At 44.6% G+C, this 24,156-nt stretch overlaps 2 protein-coding genes across 2 annotated transcripts; both read left to right on the forward strand.

The window, feature by feature from the left end:
• The first annotated feature begins 1,464 nt into the window (after positions 1–1,464).
• On the forward strand, positions 1,465–6,661 carry LOC140489046 (ferritin, middle subunit-like). Its single transcript, XM_072588285.1, has 4 exons — positions 1,465–1,566; positions 4,937–5,083; positions 5,726–5,851; positions 6,506–6,661. The coding sequence occupies exons 1-4, from the start codon at positions 1,465–1,467 to the stop codon at positions 6,659–6,661; spliced, it is 531 nt and encodes a 176-aa protein (XP_072444386.1).
• Positions 6,662–10,592: 3,931 nt separating this feature from the next.
• LOC140489047 (ferritin, middle subunit-like) lies at positions 10,593–15,510 on the forward strand. Its single transcript, XM_072588287.1, has 4 exons — positions 10,593–10,694; positions 13,768–13,914; positions 14,557–14,682; positions 15,355–15,510. Exons 1-4 carry the CDS (start codon positions 10,593–10,595, stop codon positions 15,508–15,510), a joined length of 531 nt encoding a protein of 176 aa, XP_072444388.1.
• Positions 15,511–24,156: the final 8,646 nt, after the last annotated feature.

Raw genomic sequence — 24,156 nt, forward strand, 5'->3', positions numbered from 1 at the left:
CGTCCAAATGTCTTTTAAATGTTATAAATGTACCCACCTCCACTACTTCCTCTGGCAGCTCATTCCATGTACACACCACCCTCTCTCTGAATAGGCCTTCCGGGACTTGGATTCAGAAAGTGATATTGTTCCAACTCAGGATGGCGAGAGATTTCCCTGGGGCTTCGTCAGTGTTGGGGCTGTATTCAACCAGAAAATTGGAAAGTATTCCACCACTTTTACTTGGAGATGGTGGACAGTGTTTGGAAAGTCAGCAGTTGAGAAATTCCCAACAGAATTCCCAGCCTCTGAACTGCTTTCATTGCCATGAATATTTATCAGGGTTGAACTCAGACCATGATTCCATGTACAATATTCAAAGTTGTAACTCAATCTGACAAGTAATGGCTAGACTGTAACCTGGTATTTGAATCAGACACTGGGTCAAAGTAACTTGCTTCCACCAATCCATCTATCAAGGCTGTGATCATACCCTAACATTGAGTGGGGACTTTCAATCGCCAAAATCTCACAGCACAACCAGTCCACTGGAGGCTGCTCAGTTGAACACAATCAACTTTAGATTGATACACCCTCATGTCCATATCGCTGTGGGGATGGACCATGTTGAGCTGGGAGGCCAGTTTCTGAGCTGCACATTTTACAGAAAGAAATGTAAACAGAACCAGAATCTTCCCATTTGGAAACATCCTTGAGTTGAGGGACTGGTCCTTCTTGAAACAATTAATAACTAAGCATGGAGACAGAAAAGCTGACCATGCAGTATGTTTCTAACAGCAATTTAGGAATGGAAGCCTGAGGCCTACTACATGGCTGACGCACTCAGCGCATTTACCGTTTTGGTTTGTAAACTGGGTTTCCTGAGACCTAAGGTCAAAAAGATCACAGCAGATTCAGAAAGGATCCACAAAGTACATCAGTTGCCTGCACTAGATGACCCAAAATCACTTCATTTCTGTCACTCTCAATCAAGAGACAAATATTTAATGTCAACAAAATCTAGCCATTTTTCAATGGACTCCCAACACTGTCATTTAACAGCTTGGAAGACAAATCCTTCAGAGTAACAAATTAATAAAATTCTGCAAATCTGTTTTCAGCATGTCTTAATACACAAGCTCAAATACAATAGTGAAATTTCAGAGTATGTTTTAATCTCATTTTCAGGTAGATATATTTACAGAATTTGCACTTGTGTAAGAGGTCAAAGGTCATTCACCAATTTCATCATCGACCAGTTGTCAATTCTAATTGGCTTCTGGATCCAATTCCCATTCTGCGCTGAATGGACATGGCAGCTGATCGATTGATTAACAAGAGTGATTGGCCATCACTGATGATGTCATTTCCTGCTTAATAAAGTGAGGTCTGCTCCTGGAATATAAATAAAAATCCAAAGGCTGTGGTGATTTTGGTAGATATTCTAAGTTTGTGGTTGGTAAGTAGTACAATATTTGTCACAAAATGGCTTCCCAGGTTTGTCAAAACTATCACCAGGATTGTGAAGCTGCTGTCAACAAGCAGATTAACCTGGAGCTCACTGCCTCCTATCTCTATCAGTCTTTGGTGAGTGTTGTCTCTATTTATAACTGCTTCTATTATGTGAAGTGAAGTCTTTATTTCTAATTAACTTGATACTCTTTTTGACTGGCTCTTGTAGCTCTTGCCTATTTCATAATTCAAGATAAATGTGGTGTTACAACAACAATGGGGTATGATACTGATGCTCCTGTTTATGTTCGGTGATGTTTTTGGGGTGCAGTGTTCTTGGTTAATGTACAATTCCCTGATATGGCTGTCACAGGCAGTAACTGTCATTTCCCTAGGGTTGTCAAAATAGGATATTTTACAGGAATAGCTTAACCATTTTGTGGGTGGCATGATGGCACGGTGGTTAGCACTGCTGCCTCACAGTACCAGAGACCTGGGTTCAATTCCCACCTCTGGCAACTGTCTGTGTGGAGTTTTCACATTCTCCCTATTTCTGTGTGGGTTTCCTCTGGTTTCTCCCACAGTCTAAAGAGCTGCAGGTTAGGTGAATTAGCTGTGCTAAATTAACTGTCTTAGGTGAAGAAGTAAAGTGGGTCTGGGTGGGTTGCTCTTCAGAGGGTCGTTGGGCTGAAGGGCCTGTTTCCACAGTGTAAATAAGTTAATTTAGGTCCACCATATGGTGGAAATGGAGGTATCCATTGACTAGTTGCTGTTTTGCTACTTTAATGCATTCTGGTATGCTTGCATTTTCTTCTAATGCTAAATAAGCATCATACTAGATTTGATACTGTAAAAGGGAGTTATGGCAGTGTTTGAATGATACTTGGCTTATCTGAGCGGAGGTATTTAATGTCAGCCTGTGACTGGCCTCCACTTAAGTAGGCTCCAGTTGAGGCCTACTTAGCTTTCTGTATTATCCATTTGTGTGGATGGTCAGGTAGCCACTGGTTGTCCATCCCTTCACCTGGAGGAAGAATTGACTTGCTGTAGTGTTGGTGTACCCACAAGGTGGCTGGAGTGGTCTGAAACTTGACCCAATGACTGAAGAAATGGAGACCATCAAATCAGGATGGTATGAGAATTAAAATGGCCCACTTTGTTCGAGTAATGATTTGCCCATGCCCTTCTGAAGTGTTAGAATGACCTATTTGGAAGGTGTTTAGTGAGTGCTGCAGGATACCTGGTAGATAATGGACACTGAAGGGAGGTGGAGAATGCAGTACCAATGGAGTGGGCTGTTTTATCCTGGATGGTGTCTCACTCTTGAATGTTGCAGGTACACTCCTCCAGACATGTGGTGAATATTCATCACACTCTGGGTTCCTCTGTTTTACAGGTCCCCTCTCATGAGATGAGGATGAAATCCCTAGAGCTCTGTTTGGAGGTGGGAACAGCTTTCATTGGTGAACCAGTTAGCTTTTAATAAGGATGGATCACTCCCTTCCAGTCTGACCTGAGTTGTGCCCCTTCATAATCCTCAACCAACTGTTGGGGCCCAGTCTGGATCTGTCAAAACCACTAAGGTTGCCCAGACCCTAACCTTTCCTCATCAGAAAGGCAGTTGTATCGTGTATACTCCAGGAGGTGATGCAGCTGGTCAAACCATTCTGCTTTCTACAAACAACTATCTACATACTATGGTAGAAGCACCAACAAAGGGAAACAGGAGTTTAGGACAATCCAACTACTTGGAACCCAATGGACTCCATTGCAACATAACAAAGCTGTTCCAATCCCCACAACAGCCCAAAAACACCCCCTTTAGCAAATGGTAAATATAAACTGCTTCTTGCTGGCAGGAGAGTTTTCAGAGCATTCAAGTAAGCAACATCTCTTTGAAGCATGGAACTTAGTTTCAGAAGAACAGCTTCTCTGCCACTTGCAGTTTCTGCCAGTTAAAACAAAACAAGATTGGAGAATAACTGACCACAACCCTTTTTTTTCTCTTTGAAGCTAGTTCCAGACATAGCAGCACCTCTGCCTTTATGACCTGTCTTGAGGGGTCGCACAAACCAAGGATGAAACCTCCTGCTTAAAGGAGTAGCATTAATATAACATTCACTTGTGAGCATGATGGTTCAATGTCTGAGTCAAATATGGGTGTAAATCTAATGGTTTGAACTGCTCAAGTCAAACCAAGCATAGTGCTATTCAGTTTACCTGCGGATGGTGTCACCAGCTTGATGTAATCGTTAATCGGGGTCACATGAGGTTTTCCCTGTCTCAGACTCTTCCTTGATCAAGTTACACTTTTCTAATCACTCAGTTGCTTGCTCACAATTCAAAGGCTCCTTGCACAGGCTTTCCTCAGCAAACCCCAGGTCCCCTTTCTCTCGTTCCATTCCACTCATTCCCTTCCATACTCTGATATGAACCCATTTGTACTGATCCAATCTATGGTACAGACAATCCCAATGATCTACAAGTTGCACAAAACTCTCTCCTGATTTAAATTAGTGCTCGCAGTGTCCAACATCCACTTTAGCCCCAAAGGAATAATGTAGTTCCTTGCAGCAGCCTCATGGTTACTTTCTCATTGAATGGCAGGACAGGCTTGAGGGGCTGAATGGCCTACAGTCCCAGTGTTCTGATATCAGTTTTGTCTAGTTCAGTCAGAAAAATGTCCTGGTGACTGGGTATTCCCCTCTAGTTAATGGTGACTGGAGTAGACTGCACTTAGTACTCCAGTGGCTTTCCTTGTCACCCAACTGAACCCTCACCTTGTTAAGGTTACAACTTCAGTTGGTTTCATGCAGAATATTTGAAATCTACCATCCCAGACCTGGTCTGCACAGAAACAGACCCTCTAAGCCACTCTTCCATGCCAGCTAGATATCCCACATTAATCTAGTCCCATTTGCCACATATCACTCTAAATACCTCCCATTCATATACCCATCCAGATGCCTTTGAAATGTGGTAATTGTACCGGCCTCCTACTTCCTTTTGGCAGCTCATTCCATACACCACCTTCTGGAAAAAGCTGCTGCTTGGATCCATTTATGTCCATCCCTCATGTTAACCATGTGCTGTCTAGCTTTGGGACCCCACCCCACCCCACCCCACCCCACCCCCCCCCCATCCTGCACGTTAGTTTCCTTTTATTGAAGAGTTTCAGTCAATGTCTAATATCTTCCAATTCTAATGGTGTTAATGAGCAGAAACATGAATTTAGTGTTTCTCCCCTCTGATGCTGTACCAGACCTGCTCAGCAACACACCAGCTGTTTAATCCAAATTAAAACATGGATGTTGCATGTCCTCAGGAAGAAGCTGGGGTGAAGAGCTGCTGGCTCACTGGACAACACTGGGATATTAAAATGGCTGAGAATGCAGAGGATTAATAACTGCTTGAATAGGCAGCCTGTGGGCTAAATTAGTCTCTACTTCTCCCAACTAGAATTGGGCCCAGTGATGTGTTAATGGGATGGGAATTCTTCTTTCAGATGTCGTACTTTGACCGGGATGATGTTGCCCTGCACCATTTCTCCCAGTTCTTCAAAGCTCAGTCCCAGGAGAAGCAGGAACATGCAGAGAAGCTGCTGAAATTCCAGAATCAGCGTGGAGGCAGAGTCCTCCTCCAGGATGTGAAGGTGGGAATGGTGGGGAGGGGATTGGCTGATCTCGTGATGTGGCTTCAATCTGTTGGTAACAGGGTTTGTTCACCCTGAAGGGGGAAGTGAAGAGTAGCTTGTCTTCCCATATGATCTCTTCCATCTCCCTGTCACTGCATAGAAACAGGCCCTTTCAGCTACCATATCTATGCTGACCAAACTACACTAATCCCACCTACCTGCACTTAGTCCTTCACACACTGTACCCTGGCATTTGCAGTATTTCTCCAGATGTTACTGCAATGTCACTGGACTAGCTGCCTCCCCCCACAATCCTCAGGTGGTGTATTCCATATTTATCAAGCTTCCTGAGATCCAACTAAATCCCTTCCTCCTCAAATCATTTTTACTTGAGGATGGTCCTGGCACTGCAGTATCTCAGTGCCAGCAACCCAGGTCCAATTCCAGCCTCTGGGAACTGATCAAAGATGTGCCAGTCAGTTTGGTCGTGCTAGGTATCCCAGTTGCCAGGGATACACAGGCTACATTTATCCCTAAACAGGATTACAGGGTTGGGTGGGACAGTGTGGGACCCTCTGGAGGGTTGATGTGGACAAATGACTGACTTCACCTCACTGTAGGGATTCTGATCCTTAACTGTCCTTTGTTTCCATGTTTCAGAAGCCAGAGAGGGATGAGTGGGGTAACGGTCTGCAGGCAATGCAGGTTGCCCTGGATCTGGAGAAGAATGTGAACCAGAGTTTGCTAGATCTACACCAACTTGCCACTGCCCAGACTGACCCTCATGTAAGCTTCACCACCTCATTCTCATCACTGCCAGACCCTCAGGGCAACACTTCACTGGTTGGTCTCTGGGTTTGAAATTCAATAATGCAACATTTGGGGAGATGTGATTTGAAGATGCCAGTGTCAGAATAGGGTGTGCAAAGTTAAAACTAACACCACCAGGTTATAGTCCAACAGGCTTATTCAGAAGCTCGAGCTTCCAAACTAATACTCTTCGACCACCTGAAGAAGCAGCACTCTGAAAGCCAGTGCTTCTGAATAAACCTGTTGGACAAAACCTGATGTTGTGATTTTTGTCCAGATATTACATTGTAACCACCAGTGTGGAGCTGGAATGATCAATCTTACAACTCTTCAGCAAGAAGGTCAAGGAGGAACTTGGATTGTAATCTGGTGGGAGTGCTGAAGTGATATTGGCCACTGAATCCTCATTTGGGACCATTGCAGTGGAATGATGACCATACACCACAATACAACTCAGCGCCACTTAATTGGCAAGATGTCCCAGCTAAAAGAATAATATATTTGCCAGTACAAAACTAGAGCTTTTGTATTTTTCAGGGTTGTCTAGAGCTAGTACTGCCCAGTCTGTTTTGCAGTGGGAATTCTCCCAACTGTCTTGGATTGTGCTCATGTAATATTCCTGTGTTCCAGCTGTGTGACTTCCTGGAGACTCACTATTTGGATGAGGAGGTTGAGATCATCAAGCGACTTGGGGACTACATCACCAACCTGAAGCGTCTGGGAGCCCCTGAGAATGGGCTGGGAGAGTACCTGTTTGACAGGCTCTCACTGGAGGATAGCAGTTAGTGGGGCATGGGGTACTGTCTGCTTTTGTCTGAATGCATTACTGACTTCACTTGGACAATCTGGCTTTCTTTTCCACCCCCCCCCCCCCCCCCCCAATACCACATGAATGGAAACAAATAAAATATTTTATTTGATCTTGCTTTTTGTCCTTCATTCAGACCACTGATCCTTCTCTCGAATTTGTTTGCTATCTCTAGGGGGGCTTGATGTCAGTAATCATCCTGCAATTTGGCTCACATCACTGGACTAAAACACCTCACCAAATGTCTCATCTTCACTTTTACACCTCAGCCAACACTCCACACCCCAGTGGACAGGAATAACTAGATGGGGTTGTTGTAACTACAATTCAAGCTATTGTGCCCCACATGTGAGGTTGGTATCTTACAATGTGGAGTATAAGACCTTGTTTGTTTTTAATGATTCTTTTCTTTTGTCCAAGAATTATACTTTTCTTTGGACTAATACCTACACTTTCAGGCAAACAATGGGCAGGGAAGTTTTCATACCTCACAAGACCAAACATCCATTTCCCTAGCCACCCTAAATCCTTGATTCCACATTCATTTCCAGATTTGCTCATCAAGTGTTCACCTCCACATCAATGTCTTCCTTCACTGTAGAGGTGCTCCACAATTTGGAATCAAAAACTGCATGATTGGGATGACCAGATCTGTTCACCTCTTCCTTATGGGCTTTGGGTGAGGTCCATGAGGTTCTGGTTTCTAACCCGATGGTGGAACCAGCTAATGATATGATCTCAATTTGGCTGGTTATAGCTCCCCATGGAACTCTAACGTGACCAGGATATTCTAAGTGCTACTGTTTTTTTTTACCTCTGTGCCCAGCCTTAAGAGCCCAGTGGTGTTCAGACCAGTACAGGGGCCTGTGATCTTCGCCCCTTCCCTTGTTACTGCTCTTAACAGTGGGGTATAAAGAGTGGCTCATTGCTCTGTCATCTGAATCAACCAGGCAGCACGTGATGAGCACCTTGATTAAATACCCATTCTAGCACAACTAGGAGCCAATCCACAGCAGGGGGGAGTTCTTTCCCCACAGTAGTAATATTATCCCACTGTATCTTCCCTCACTTTTGTGTACCTCCCTATCTGAAGCTTCACTCCTAACACCGCTCCTGCACTTTCAATAAACCTCAAGCCTGCCCACACAGAGCTGGGATAATTCCCTGCAGACACATGTTCCTGGGAGTCAGCTGAAGAAATTCTCCTGAGCTGCATTGAATTAATACACATGCTCTCATCGTCACCTACAGCTGAAATGAGCAGGCTGACTGTGATCTGGGAATAACACAGCAATGCTTGAGGTTAGATGCTTCCACCTGGATTACTCTTGCTGCTAAAGTCAGCAGTTTGCAGTCCAAGCTGATCCTTGCTTCCTCCCAGCTTCCCATGTGCTGAAGGATTCTCCTGATGCAGTTTGATTTGACCCAGTGATGTTGAAGGAGCAGTGATTTCTCTCCAAGTTGGGGAGTGCTGTCATTCTGAAAGGAAAACCTGGAGATGCTGACTCTCCTGTACAGCTGCTCCTTCATCTTTGGGGTTTCAGGGATCGTGGGTTAGGGAGGGGGCTCTCCTGGTGATTGTTTGAGTGAATTTTGTAATGAGCATACACTGCAGCCTTCAGGGCGGGTTTAGGTCCTTAACATATTTATTCCACAACGTAAAACCTTTTACTGTAAACAATCAAGTCATACTCTCTACAGTGCAGGCTGAGGCCATTCAGCCAATTGAGTCTGCACCAATTATCTGAACAGCATCCTTTTCAGACCCACCCAATCCTCTTAACCCTGCATTTCCCATGGGCGATTCACCGATCCTGCCCATCTTTGGACTGTGGTTGGAAACTGGAGCACTCATATGAAACCCACACAGACCCAGGGAGAGCATTCACACTCTATACACACACACTCACCCGAGGCTGGGATCAAACCCAGGTCCCTGGTGCTGTGAGGCAGCAGTGCTAACCACTGAGCCATGACATCATCCTAAAGAAAAATGTTGTTGCACACCAGTAAAGTCATAGAGTCATACATCACAGAAGCAGACCCTTCGGCCCAACCTGTCCATGCTGACTAGATTTCCAAAACTGTACCAGTTGCCCTTGCCTGCATTTGGTCCATGTCTCTCTAAAACCTTCCCATTCATGTATCCGTCCAAATGTCTTTTAAATGTTATAATTGTACCCATCTCCACCACTTCCTCTGGCAACTCATTCCATGTACACAGCACCCTCTCTCTGAAAAGGTTGCCCCTCACGTCCCTATTTTAATCTTTCCCCTCTCACCTTTAGCCTCTGCCCCTGTAGTGTTGTACTCCCACAATCCATCACAGAGTGGTTTTTATTGGTCAATCTTCAGTGTGCCAATCACAAGGCTACGTTTCGTGCCCAGCTGCAGTTACCCTTCAGGTGGTGGTGATGAGCTGGTTATTACAGCCCACCTGGTGTGGGAGAGACCAGAATGATGATGATGATGATGCTGAGGGGGGGGGGCTTCCAGGACTTGGATTCAGAAACAGTGATATTGTTCCAACTCAGGATGGCGAGAGATTTCCCTGGGACTTTGTCAGTGTTCTTGGGGGCTGCACTCATCCAGAGCATTGCAAAATATTCCACCACTTTTCATAACTTTGGTCTTGTAGATGGTGGACAGTGTTTGGAAATTCAGGACTTGAGAAATTCGCAACAGAATTCCCAGCCTCTGACTTGCTCTCATCGCCATGAATATTTATCAGGGTTGACTCGGACCATCGTTCCATGTATAATACTCAAACTTGTAACTCAATCTGACAAGTAATGGCTAGACTGTAACCTGATATTTGAATCAGATACTGGGTGAAAGTAACTTGCTTCCACCAATCCATCCGTCAAGGCTGTGATCATACCCTAACATTGAGTGGAGACCTTCAATCCCCAAAACTCTCACAGCACAACCAGTCCACTTGAGGCTGCTCAGTTCAACACATTCAACTTTATGTTGAGATACTCTCATGTCCATAAAGATGTACGTATGGACCATATCATGTTGGGAGGCCAGTTTCTGAGCTGTACATTTGACAGATTACAATGTAAACAGGATCAGAATCAGAATCAGAATCTTTCCACTTGGAAACATCCTTGAGTTGAGGGCAAGTTTATCGAGAAACAATTAAAAACTGAACATGGAGACAGAAAAGTTGATCGTGCAATATGTTTCCAGCAGCAGCTTAGACATGGAGGCCTGAGGCCTACTACATGGCTGAGGCACTCAGCACATTTAATGTTTTGGTTTGTTAACTGGGCTTCCTGAGTCCTAAGGTCAAAGAGATCACAGCAGATTCAGAAAGGATCCACAAAGAACATCAGTTGCCTGCACTAGATGACCCTAAATCACTTCATTTCTGTCACTGTCAATCAATAGGCAAATGTTTAAGGTCAACAAAATCTAGCCATTTTTCAATGGACTCCCAACACTGTCATTCAAAAGCTAGGAAGACAAATCCTTCAGAGTAACAAACTAACAAAGTTCTGCAAATCTGTTTTCAGCATGTCTTAATACACAAGCTCAAATACAATAGTGATGTTTCAGAGTATGTTTTAATCTCATTTTCAGGTAGATATATTTACAGAATTTGCACTTGTGTAAGAGGTCAATCGCCAATTTCATCATCGACCAGTTGTCAATTCTAATTGGCTTCTGGATCCACTTCCCATTCTGCGCTGAATGGACATGGCAGCTGATCGATTGATTAACAAGAGTGATTGGCCATCACTGATGATGTCATTTCCTGCTTAATAAAATGAGGTCTGCTCCTGGAATATAAATAGAAGTCCAAAGGGTGTGGTGATTTAGGTAGAGTTGGTGGTAATTCTAAGTTTGTGATTAGCCTGTGACTTGTCTTGGGTAGGCCAGTAGTACAATATTTGTCACAAAATGGCTTCCCAGATTTGTCAAAACTATCACCAGGATTGTGAAGCTGCTGTCAACAAGCAGATTAACCTGGAGCTCACTGCCTCCTATCTCTATCAGTCTTTGGTGAGTGTTGTCTCTATTTATAATTGCTTCTATTATGTGAAGTAAAGTTTTCCTTTTTCCTTTATCAAATTAACTTGATACTCCTGTAGATTGACTTTAGTTCTTACCTGTTTCACACTTCAAGATAAATGTGGTGTTACAGCAACAATGCAGTATGATACTGATGTGCAATAATGTATGCAAGGTGAAGTGTTCTTGGTTAGTGTACAATTCCCTGATATGGCTGTCACATGCAGTAACTGTTGTTTCCCTAGGATTGTCAAAACAGGATATTTTACAGGAATAGCTTAGAAACCATTTAGGTCAACCATATGGAGGTATCCATTGACCAGCTGCCTTTCTGCTGCTTGAATGTATTCTGGTATGTTTGGTTTTATTTTCTGCTAATGCTAAATAAGCATCATACTAGATTTGATACTGTAAAAGGGAGTTATGGCAGTGTTTATCAATGATACTTGGCTTATCTGAGCAGAGGTATTTAATGTCAGCCTGTGACTGGCCTCCACTTAAGTAGGCTCCAGCTGAGGCCTACTTAGCTTTCTGTATTATCCATTTGTGTGGGTGGTCAGGTAACCACTTGTCCTCCATCCCTTCACCTGGAGGAAGAGTCAATTTGCTGTAGTGTTGGTGTACACACAAGGTGGCTGGAGTAGTCTGACATTTCCCTTTGACTGGAGAAATGGAGGCCATCAAATCAGGATGGTATGAGAATTAAAATGGCCCATTTTTTTTCCCAGTAATGATTTGCCCACGCCCTTCTGAAGTGTGAGAATCACCTAATTAGGTGTTTAGTGAGTGCTGCAGGGTACCTGGTAGATAATGGACACTGAAGGGAGGTGGAGAATGCAGTACCAATGGAGTGGGCTGTTTTATCCTGGATGGTGTCTCACTCTTGAATGTTGCAGGTACACACATCCAGACATGTGGTGAATATTCATCACACTCTGGGGCTCCTCTGTTTTACAGGTTCCCCTCTCAGATGAGAATGAAGTCCCTAGAGCTCTGATAGAGGTGGGAACAGCTTTCATTGGTGAACCAGTTAGCTTTTAATAAGGATGGATCACTCCCTTCCACTCTGACCTGAGTTGTGCCCCTTCCTAATCCTCCCCCAACTGTTGGGGCCCAGTCTGGATCTGTCAAAACCACGAAGGTTGCCCAGACCCTAACCTTTCCTCATCAGAAAGGCAGTTGTATAGTGTATACTCCAGGAGGTGATGCAGCTGGTCAAACCATTCTGCTTTATAACCAACTATCGACATTCTCTGATAGAAGCACCAACAAAAGGAAACAGGAGTTTAAGACAATCCAACAACTTGGAACCTAATGGACTCAATTGCAACATAACAAAGGAACTGTTCCCATACCCACAACAGGCCAAAAACACCCCCTTTAGGAAATGGTAACTACAAACTCTGCTTCTTGCTGGCAGGAGAGTTTTCAGAGCATTCAAGTAAGAAACATCTATTTGAAGCATGGAACCTAGTTTCAGAGTAACAGCATCTCTGCTACTAGCGGTTTCTGCCTGTTAAACCAAGATTGGACAATAACTGGGCTGGCCACTCCCGTCACTTTATTTCCTCTTTGAAGAAGCTATTTCCAGACATAGCAGCACCTCTGCCTTTATGACCTGTCTTGAAGGGGGCACAAACCAAGGATGAAACATCCTGTTTAAAGGAGTAGCATTAACATAACATTCACTTGTGAGCATGATGGTTCAATGTCTGAGTCAAATATGGGTGTAAATCTAATGGTTTGAACTGCTCAAGTCAAACCAAGCATAGTGCTTTTCAGTTTACCTGCGGATGGTGTCACCAGCTTGATGTAATGGTTAATCTGAGTCACATGAGGTTTCCCTGTCTCAGACTCTTCCTTGATCAAGTTACACTTTTCTAATCACTCAGTTGCTTGCTCACAATTCAAAGGCTCCTTGCACAGGCTTTCCTCAGCAAACCCTGGGTCCCTTCTCTCTCATTCCATTCCACTCATTCCCTTCCATACTCTGATATGAACACACTTGTACTGATCCAATCTATGGTCCAGACAATCCCAATGATCTACAACTTGCACAAAACTCTCTCCTGACTAAATTAGTGCCAGCAGTGTCCAACATCCACTTTAGCCCCAAAGGAACAATGTCGTTCCTTGCAGCAGCCTCATGGTTACTTTCTCATTGAATGGCAGGACAGGCTTGAGGGGCTGAATGGACTACAGTCCCTGTGTTCTGATGTTTTGTATGTACTTTTCATTCAGAAAAATGTCCTGGTGACTGGGTATTCCCCTCTGGTTAATGTTGAATGGAGTAGACTGCACTTAGTACTCCAGTGGCTTTCCTTGTCACCCAACTGAACCCTCACCTTGTTAAAGGTTATAACTTCAGTTGGTTCCATGTAGAATATTTGAAATCTACCATCCCAGACCTGGTCTGCACTGAAACAGACCCTCTAAGCCACTCTTCCATGCCAGCTAGATATCCCACATTAATCTAGTCCCATTTGCCACATATCACTCTAAATACCTCCCATTCATATACCCATCCAGATGCCTTTGAAATGTGGTAACTGTACCGGCCTCCGCTACTTCCTTTGGCAGCTCATTCCATACACCACCTTCTGGAAACAGCTGCTGCCTGGGTCCATTTACGTCCATCCCTCATGTTAACCCTGTGCTGTCTAGCTTTGGGACCCCACCCCACCACAAATACATCCTGAACGCTAGTTTCCTTTTTATTGAAGAGTTTCAGTCCATGTCTAATATCTTCCCATTCTAATGGTGTTAATGAGCAGAAACATGAATTTAGTGTTTCTCTCCTCTGATGCTGTACCAGACCTGCTGAGGAACTCACCAGCTGTTTAATCCAAATTAAAACATGGATGTTGCATGTCCTCAGGAGGAAGCTGGGGTGAAGAGCTGCTGGCTCACTGGACAACACTGGGATATTAAAATGGCTGAGAATGCAGAGGATTAATAACTGCTTGAATAGACAGATAGTCTGAGGGCTAAATTAGTCTTCCGTTCTGATAACTGGAATTGGGGCCAGTGATGTGTTCATGGGATATAAATGGTTCTCTTTCAGATGTCGTACTTTGACCAGGATGATGTTGCCCTGCACCATTTCTCCCAGTTCTTCAAAGCTCAGTCCCAGGAGAAGCAGGAACATGCAGAGAAGCTGCTGAAATTCCAGAATCAGCGTGGAGGCAGAGTCCTCCTCCAGAATGTGAAGGTGGGAATGTTGGGGAAAGGATTGGTTGATCTCTTGATGTGGCTTCAATCCACCAGTAACAGGGTTTGCTCACCCTGAAGGGGGAAGTGAAGAGTAGCTTGTCTTCCCATATAATCTCTTTCATTTCCAATTCACTGCATAGAAACAGGCCCTTTCAGCTACCATATCTAGCTGACCAAACTACACCCATCCCACCTACTTGCACTTAGTCCTTCACACACTGTACCCTGGCATTTGCAGTATTTGTCCAGATGTTACTGCAATGTCACTGGACTAGCTGCCTCCCAACACACCTCAGGTGGTGCATTCCATATTTATGAAGTTTCCTGAGATCCCACTAAATCCCTTCCTCCTCAAATTATCTTCTGGACTCGAGGATGGTCCTGGCACTACAGTATCTCAGTGCCAGCAACCCAGGTCCAATTCCAGCCTCTGGGAACTGATCAAAGATGTGCCAGTCAGTTTGGTCATGCTAGGCATTCCAGTTTCCAGGGATACACAGGCTACATTTATCCCTAAACAGGATTACAGGGTTAGGTTTGTCAGTGTGGGACCCTCTGGAGGGTTGATGTGGACAAATGACTGACTTCACCTCACTGTAGGGATTCTGATCCTTAACTGTCCTTTGTTTCCATGTTTCAGAAGCCAGAGAGGGATGAGTGGGGTAACGGTCTGCAGGCAATGCAGGTTGCCCTGGATCTGGAGAAGAATGTGAACCAGAGTTTGCTGGATCTACACCAACTTGCCACTGCCCAGACTGACCCTCATGTAAGCTTCACCTCATTCTCATTCTCATCACTGCCAGACCCTCAGGGTAACACTTCACTGGTTGGTCTCTGTGGGTTTGAAATTCAATAATGTAACATATTTGGGGAGATGTGATTTGGTGATGCCAGTGTCAGACTAGGGTGTGCAAAGTTAAAACTAACACAACCAAGTTATAGTCCAACAGGCTTACTCAGAAGCTCTAGCTTCCAAACTAATACTCTTTGACCACGTGAAGAAGCAGCATTCTGAAAGCCAGTGCTTCTGAATAAACCTGTTGGACAAAACCTGATGTTGTGATTTTTAACTTTGTCCAGATATAACATTGTAACCACCAGTGTGGATCTGGAATGATCCATCTTGCAACTCTTCAACAAGAAGGTCAAGGAGGAACTTGGATTGTAATCTGGTGGGAGTGCTGAAGTGATATTGGCCACTGAATCCTTATTCAGGACCATTGCAGTGGAATGATCACCATCCACCACAATACAACTTGGCTTCACCTAAATGGCAAGATGTGCCAGCTGAAAGGCTAATATATCCACCAGTACAAAATCTCTAGTTTGGATTTGAGTTGTCTAGAGCTAGTCCTGCCCAGTCTGTTTTACAGTGGGAATTCTCCAAACTGTCTTGGATTGTGCTCATGTAATGAGTTGTAATATTCCTGTGTTCCAGCTGTGTGACTTCCTGGAGACTCACTATTTGGATGAGGAGGTTGAGATCATCAAGCGACTTGGGGACTACATCACCAACCTGAAGCGTCTGGGAGCCCCTGAGAATGGGCTGGGAGAGTACATGTTTGACAGGCTCTCACTGGAGGACAGCAGTTAGTGGGGCATGGGGTACTGTCTGCTTTTGTCTGAATGCATTACTGACTTCACTTGGACAATCTGGCTCTCTTTTTTTTTATTCCTTCCCCCCCCCCCCATACCACCTGAATGGAAACACAAAGTATTGTATTTGATCTTGCTTTTTGTCCTTCATTCAGACCACTGATCCTTCTCTCCAATTTGTTTGCTATCTCTGGGGGGGCTTGATTCAGTAATCATCCTGCAATTTGGCTCACATCACTGGACTAAAACACCTCACCAAATGTCTCCCCTTCACTTTTACACCTCCGCCAACACTCTGCACCCCAGTGGACAGGCATAACTAGATGGGGTTGTTGTAACTACAATTCAAGCTATTGTGCTCCCATGTGAGGTTGGGTGTTTTACACTCTGGAGTAGAAAACCTTTTTTTTTAAAATGATTCTTTTCTTTTGTCCAAGAATTATACTTTTCTTTGGACTAATACCTACACTTTCAGGCAAACAGTGGGCAGGGAAGTTTTCATACCTCACAAGACCAAACATCCAATTCCCTAGCCACCCTAAATCTTTGATTCCACGTTCATTTCCAGATTTGCTCATCAAGTGTTCACCTCCGCATCAATGTCTTCCTTCACTGTAGAGGTGCTCCACAATTTGGAATCAAAAACTGCATGATTGGGATGACCAGATCTGTTCACCTCTTCCTTATGGGCTTTGGGTGAGGTCCATGAGGTTCTGGTTTCTAACCCGATGGTGGAACCAGCTAATGATATGATCTCAATTTGGCTGGTTATAGCTTCCCATGGAACTCTAACGTGACCAGGATATTCTAAGTGCTACTGTTTTCTTTTACCTTTGTGCCCAGCCTTAAGAGCCCAGTGGTGTTCAGACCAGCACAGGGGCCTGTGATCTTCACCCCTTCCCTTGTTACAGCCCTTATCAGTGGGGTATAAAGAGTGGCTCATTGCTCTGTCATCTGAATAAAACATGCAGCACCTGATGAGCACCTTGATTAAATACCCATTTGAGCACAACTAGGAGTCAATCCACAGCAGGGGAGTTCTTCCCCACAGTAGCACTGTTATCCCACTGTATCTTCCCTCATTTTTGTGTACCTCCCTATCTGAAGACCCACTCCTAACACTGCCTCTGCACTTTCAATAAACCTCAAGCCTGCCCACCCAGAATTGGGGTAATTCCCTACAGAAACACATTCCTGGGTGTCAGCTGAAGAAATTCTCCTGAGCTGCATTGAATTAATACACATGCTCCCATCGTCTCCTACAGCTGAAATGAGCAGGCTGACTGTGATCTGGGAATAACACAGCAATGCTTGAGGTTAGATGCTTCCATCTGGTTTACTCTTGCTGCTAAAGTCAGCAGTTTGCAGTCCAAGCTGATCCCTGCTTCCTCCCAGCTTCCCATGTGCTGAAGGATTCTCCTGATGCAGTTTGATTTGACCCAGTGATGTTGAAGGAGCAGTGATTTCTCTCCAAGTTGGGGAGTGCTGTCATCCTGAAAGGAAAACCTGGAGATGCTGACTCTCCTGTACAGCTGCTCCTTCATCTTTGGGGTTTCAGGGGTTAGGGAGGGGGCTCTGCTGGTGATTGTTTGAGTGAATATTGTAATGAGCATACACTGCAGCCTTCAAGGAGGGTTTAGGTCCTTAACATATTTCATTCCACAACGTAAAACCTTTTATTGTAAACAATCAAGTCATGCCGACATACTCTCTACAGTGCAGGCTGAGGCCATTCAGCCCATTGAGTCTGCACCAATTATCTGACCAGCATCCTGGTCCGACCCATCCAATCTTCTTAACCCTGCATTTCCCATGGCCGATTCACCAATCCTGCGCATCTTTGGACTGTGGGAGGAAACTGGAGCAGTCGTTTGAAACCCACACAGACCCAGGGAGAGCATGCACACTCTATACACAAACACACTCACCCGAGGCTGGAATCAAACCCAGGTCCCTGGCGCTGTGAGGCAGCAGTGCGAACCACTGAGCCACTACACCATCCTCAGGAAACACATCGCTGCACACCAGTAGAGTCATAGAGTCATACATCACAGAAGCATACCCTTTCGTCCAACCTGTCCACGCCAACCAGATTTCCAAAACTGTACCAGTTGCCCTTGCCTGCATTTGGCCCATGTCTCTCTAAAACCTTCCCATTCATGTATCCGTCCAAATGTGTTTTAAATGTTATAATTGTACCTGCCTCCACCACTGCCTCTGGCAGCTTGTTCCATGTACACAGCACCCTCTGTCTGAAAGGATTGTCCCTCACGTCCCTATTTTAATCTTTCCCCTCTCACCTTTAGCCTATGCCCCTCTAGTGTTGTACTCCCACTCCCCCATCCCAGGGTGGTTTTTATTGGTCAATCTTCAGTGTACCAATCAGAAGGCTGCGTTTCGTGCCCAGCCACAGTTACCCTTCAGGTGGTGGTGATGAGCTGGTTATTACAGCCCACCTGGTGTGGGAGAGACCAGAATGATGCTGCTGCTGCTGCTGAGGCGGGGGGGGCTTCCGGGACTTGGATTCAGAAACAGTGATATTGTTCCAACTCCGGATGGCGAGAGATTTCCCTGGGGCTTCGTCAGTTTTGGGGCTGGATTCAGCCAGAAATTGGAAAGTATTCCATCACTTTTACTTGTAGATGGTGGACAGTGTTTGGAAAGTCATGGGTTGAGAAATTCCCAACAGAATTCCTAGCTTCAGACCTGCTCTCATCGCCATGAATATTTATCAGGGTTGACCTCGGACCATGGTTCCATGAACAATATTCAAAGTTGTAACTCAATCTGACAAGTAATGGCTAGACTGTAACCTGGGATTTGAATCAGATACTGGGTCAAAGTAACTTGCTTCCACCAATCCATCCGTCAAGGCTGTGATCATACCCTAACATTGAGTAGGCACCTTCAATCCCCAAACTCTCACAGCGCACCACTCAACTGGAGGCTGCTCAGTTCAACACAATCAACTTTAGGTTGAGATACTCTCATATCCATAAAGATGTGCGTATGAACCACATCGAGTTGAGAGGCCAGTTTCTGAGCTGCATATTTTACAGATTGCAATGTAAACAGAACCAGAATCTTCCCATTTGGAAACATCCTTGAGTTGAGGGACTGGTCCTTCTTGAAACAATTAATAACTAAACATGGAGACAGAAAAATTGATCATGCAGTATATTTCTAACAGCAATTTAGGAATGGAAGCCTGAGGCCTACTACATAGCTGACGCACTCAGCGCATTCACCATTTTGGTTTGTAAACTGGGTTTCCTGAGACCTAAGGTCAAAAAGATCACAGCAGATTCAGAATGGATCCACAAAGTACATCAGTTCCCTCCACTAGATGACCCAAAAGCACTTCATTTCTGTCACTGTCAATCAATAGGCAAATGTTTGATGTCAACAAAATCTAGCCATTTTTCAATGGACTCCCAACACTGTCATTCAAAAGGTAGGAAGACAAATGCCTCAGATTAACAAACTAACAAATTTCAGCAAATCTGTTTTCAGCATGTCTTAATTCACAACCCCAGGAACAATAGTGAAATTTTAGAGTATGTTTTAATCTCATTTTCAGGTAGATATTTTTACAGAATTTGCACTTGTGTAAGAGGTCAAAGGTCAATTACCAATTTCATCATCCACTGGTTGTCAATTCTAATTGGCTTCTGGATCCAATTCCCATTCTGCGCTGAATGGATATGGCAGCTGATCGATTGATTAACAAGAGTGATTGGCCATCACTGATGATGTCATTTCCTGCTTAATAAAATGAGGTCTGCTTGGAAGTATAAATAAAAGTCCAAAGGCTGTGGTGATTTAGGTAGAGTTGGTGGTAATTCTAAGTTTGTGGTTGGCTTGTGACTTGTCTTTGGTAGGCAAGTAGTACAATATTTGTCACAAAATGGCTTCCCAGGTTTGTCAAAACTATCACCAGGATTGTGAAGCTGCTGTCAACAAGCAGATTAACCTGGAACTCACTGCCTCCTATCTCTATCAGTCTTTGGTGTGCGTTGTCTCTATTTATAATTGCTTCTATTATGGGAGGTAAAGTTTTCCTTATTTCAAATCAACTTGATGGTCCTGTAGATTGACCTTTTTTGTAGCTCTTACCTGTTTCACAATTCAAGATAAGACCATAAGACATAGGAGTGGAAGTAAGGCCATTTGGCCCATCGAGTCCACTCTGCCATTCAATCATGGCTGATGGGCATTTCAACTCCACTTACCTACATTCTCTCCGTAGCCCTTAATTCCTTGTGACATCAAGAATTTATTGATTTCTGCCTTGAAGGCATTTAGTGTCCCAGCTTCCACTGCACTCTGCGGCAATGAATTCAACAGGCCCACCACTGTCTGGCTGAAGAAATGTCTCTGCATTTCTGTTCTGAATTTACCACCTCTAATTCTAAGGTTGTGTCCATGGGTCGTAGTCTCCTTGCCAAATGGAAACAATTTCCTACTGTCCACCCTCTCCAAGCCATGTATTATCTTCTAAGTTTCTATTAGATCTCCCCTTAATCTTAACTCCAATGAATACATATGAGGAACTCAGCTGTTCCTCATGTTACACCTACCATTCCAGGGATCGTCCATGTGAATCTCTACTGGACACGCTCCAGTGCCAGTATGTCCTTCCTGAGGTGTGGGGACCAAAACTGGACACGTAAACCAAATGGGGCCTAACCAAAGCTTTATAAAGTCTCAGTAGCACAATGGTGCTTTTATATTCCAACCCTCTTGAGATAAGTGACAACATTGCATTCGCTTTCTTAATCACAGACTCAACCTGCATGTTGACCTTTAGAGAATCCTCAACTAGCACTCCCAGATCCTTCTGTACTTTGGCTTTATGAATTTTCTCACCGTTTAGAAAGTAGTCCATGCTTTTATTCTTTTTTCTAAAGAGCAAGACCTTGCATTTGCTCACATTGAATTCCATCAGTCATTTCCTGGACCACTCTCCCAAACTGTCTAGATCCTTCTGTAGCCTCCCCACTTCCTCAGTACTACCTGCCTGTCCACCTAACTTTGTATCATTGGCAAACTCTGCTAGACATTCCCCAGTCCCTTCATCCAGGTCATTAATACGTAATGTGAACAGCTGCAGCCCCAACACTGAACTCTGCGGGACACCGCTTGTCACCGGCTGCCATTCCGAAAAAGAACCTCTTGTTCCCAACTCTCTTCTGTCAGACAGCAAATCCCCAATCCATACCAGTAGCTCACCTCTAACACCATGGGCCCTCACCTTGCTCAGCAGCCTCCCGTGTGGCACCTTATCAAAGGCCTTTTGGAAGTCTAGAGAGACCACGTCGACTGGGTTTCCCTGGTCTAACCTACTTGTCACCTCTTCAAAGAACTCCAACAGGTTTGTCAGGCACGACCTCCCCTTACTAAATCCATATTGACTTGTTCTAATCTGACCCTGCTCTTCCAAGAATTTGGAAACCTCATCCTTAATGATGGATTCTAGAATTTTACCAACAACAGAGGTTAGGCTAATTGGCCTATAATTTTCCATCTCTTGTCTTGCTCCTTTCTTGAACAAGGGGGTTACAACAGTGATCTTCCAATCATCCGGGACTTTCCCTGACTCTAGTGACTTTTGAAAGATCTCAACCAACGCCTCCACTATTTCCTCAGCCACCTCCCTCGAACTCCAGGATGTATCCCATCGGGGCCTGGAGATTTGTCAATTTTAAGACCTTTTTAACTTTTCTGGCACTTTCTCTTCTGTAATGGCAACCATACTCAACTCAACCCCCTGCGTCCCTTTAATTGTTGGGATATTACTCATGTCTTCCACTGTGAAGACTGATGCAAAGTACTTAGGTTCTCCTGCTATTTCCTTATCTCCTATCACGAGGCTTCCAGCATCAGTTTGAAGTGGCCCAATGTCTACTTTTGTCTGTCGTTTGTTATGTATTGAAAGAAACTTTTACTATCAGTTCTAATATTACTGGCTAGCCTTCCTTCATATTTGATCCTCTTCTTCCTTATTTCTTTCTTTGTTATCATCTTTGTTTTTGTAGCCTTCCCAATCTTCTGATTTCCCAGTGATCTTGGCCACTTCATAGGATCTCCTTTCTTTGATAGATTTCCTCACTTCCTTTATCAGCCATGGCTGTCTAATTCCTCCCTGGATAATCTTTCTCTTCTTGGGGATGAACCTCTGTACAGTGTCGTCAATTTTACCCACCATCTCCTGCCATTTTTGCTCTACTGTCTTCCCTGCTAGGCTCTGCTTCCAGTCTACTTTCATCAGTTCGCCTCTCATGCCCTCATAATTATCTTTCTTCAACTGTAACACCATTACATCCGATTTTGCCTTCTCTTTCAAACTGCAGACTGAACTCTACCATATTATGATCGCTGCTTCCTAAGGGTTCCCTTACTTTAAGATCTTTTGTAAAGTCTGGTTCATTGCAAAGCACTAGGTCCAGAATAGCCTACTCCCTTGTGGGCTCCATGACAAGCTGTTCCAAAAAGCCATCCTGTAAGCATTCCGTCAAATCAGGATGGTATGAGAATTAAAATGAGGTTGGGTGTTTTCCACTCTGGAGTAGAAAACCTCTCTTTTAAATGATTCTTTTGTCCAACAATTATACTTTTTTGCCTAAAGCTGTAGGCATTAATCCAAATAGTGGGCAGGGAAGTTCCATACCTCATCAAAATATCAGCTCCAGACATCCATTTCCCGAGACATCCTACAACTTTGATTCCAAGTTCATTTCCACATTTGCCCATAAAGTGTTCACCTCAGCATCAATACCTTCCTTCACTTTGAAAGGACTCTGCAATTTGGAATCAAAAACTGCATCATCTGGGTGACCAGATCTGCTTGCCTCTCTTAGGCTTTTGGGTGAGATCCATCAGGTTCTGGTTTCTACCCAGATGGTGGAATGGTATGATCTCAATTTGTCTGGTATAGCTTCCCTATGGAATTCCACCATGACCAGGATATTCTAAATGCTACTGTTTTCTTTTTCCTCTGAGCCGAGCTTTAGGAGCCCAGTGGTGTTCAGACCAGCACAGGGGCCTGTGAATTTCGCCCTTTCCCTTGTTACAGCCCTTAGCAGTGGGGTACAAAGAGTGGCTCATTGCTCTGTAGTCTGAATCCAACATGCAGCTCCTGATGAGCACCTTGATTGAATACCCACTTTACCTCAACTAGGAGTCGATGCACAGCAGGGGGGAGTTTTTCCCAGCAGTAGCACTAATATCCCACTGTGTCTCCCTCACTTTTGTGTACCTCCCTATCTGAAGACTCACTCCTAACACCGCTCCTGCACGTTCAATAAACCTCAAGCCTGCCCACCCAGAGCTGGGATAATTCCCTGCAGACACACATTCCTGGGAGTCAGCTGAAGAAATTCTCCTGAGCTGCATTGAATTAATACACATGCTCTCATCGTCACCTACAGCTGAAATGAGCAGGCTGACTGTGATCTGGGAATAACACAGCAATGCTTGAGGTTAGATGCTTCCATCTGGTTTACTCTTGCTGCTAAAGTCAGCAGTTTGCAGTCCAAGCTGATCCTTGCTTCCTCCCAGCTTCCCATGTGCTGAAGGATTCTCCTGATGCAGTTTGATTTGACCCAGTGATGTTGAAGGAGCAGCGATTTCTCTCCAAGTTGGGAGTGCTGTCATTCTGAAAGGAAAACCTGGAGATGCTGACTCTCCTGTACAGCTGCTCCTTCATCTTTGGGGTTTCAGGGATCGTGGGTTAGGGAGGGGGCTCTCCTGGTGATTGTTTGAGTGAATTTTGTAATGAGCAGACACTGCAGCCTTCAGGGACGGTTTAGGTCCTTAACATATTTATCCCACAACGTAAAACCTTTTACTGCAAATAATCAAGTCATGCTGACATACTCTCTACAGTGCAGGCTGAGGCCATTCAGCCCATCGATTCTGCACCAATTATCTGAACAGCATCCTGTTCAGATCCATCCAATCCTCTTAACCCTGCATTTCCCATGGCCAATTCACCGATCCTGCACATCTTTGGACTGTGGTTCGAAACTGGAGCACTCATATGAAACCCACACAGACCCAGGGAGAGCATGCACACTCTATACACACACACACTGGAATCAAACCCAGGTCCCTGGTGCTGTGAGGCAGCAGTGCTACCAACTGAGCCACCACACCATCCTAAAGAAACATCTTGTTGCACACCAGTGAAGTCATAGAGTCATACATCACAGAATCAGACCCTTCGGCCCAACCTGTCCATGCCGACCAGATTTTCAAAACTGTACCAGTTGCCCTTGCCTGCATTTGGCCCATGTCTCTCTCAAACCTTCCCATTCATGTATCCGTCCAAATGTGTTTTAAATGTTATAATTGTACCCGCCTCCACCACTTCCTCTGGCAGCTCGTTCCATGTACACAGCACACTCTCTCTGAAAAGGTTGACCCTCATGCCCCTATTTTCATCTTTCCCCTCCCACTTTAAGCCTCTGCCCCTCTAGTGTTGTACTCCCACTCCCCCATCACAGCGTGGTTTCTATTGGTCAATCTTCAGTGTGCCAATCAGAAGGCTACGTTTCGTACCCAGCCACAGTTACCCTTCAGGTGGTGGTGATGAGCTGGTTATTACAGCCCACCTGGTGTGGGAGAGACCAGAATGATGCTG

This window comes from Chiloscyllium punctatum, chromosome 18, assembly GCF_047496795.1.
Source record: "Chiloscyllium punctatum isolate Juve2018m chromosome 18, sChiPun1.3, whole genome shotgun sequence".
Lineage (NCBI taxonomy): Eukaryota > Metazoa > Chordata > Chondrichthyes > Orectolobiformes > Hemiscylliidae > Chiloscyllium > Chiloscyllium punctatum.

Excerpts from the sequence above, each read along its gene's own strand:
- LOC140489047 (XM_072588287.1), top strand. The coding sequence starts at position 10,593 with ATGGCTTCCCAGATTTGTCAAAACTATCACCAGGATTGTGAAGCTGCT. Across the intron at positions 13,915-14,556 it reads TCCTCCTCCAGAATGTGAAG|AAGCCAGAGAGGGATGAGTG; the intron begins GTGGGAATGTTG and ends TCCATGTTTCAG. Across the intron at positions 14,683-15,354 it reads CTGCCCAGACTGACCCTCAT|CTGTGTGACTTCCTGGAGAC; the intron begins GTAAGCTTCACC and ends CCTGTGTTCCAG.
- LOC140489046 (XM_072588285.1), top strand. The coding sequence starts at position 1,465 with ATGGCTTCCCAGGTTTGTCAAAACTATCACCAGGATTGTGAAGCTGCT. Across the intron at positions 1,567-4,936 it reads CCTATCTCTATCAGTCTTTG|ATGTCGTACTTTGACCGGGA; the intron begins GTGAGTGTTGTC and ends TTCTTCTTTCAG. Across the intron at positions 5,084-5,725 it reads TCCTCCTCCAGGATGTGAAG|AAGCCAGAGAGGGATGAGTG; the intron begins GTGGGAATGGTG and ends TCCATGTTTCAG.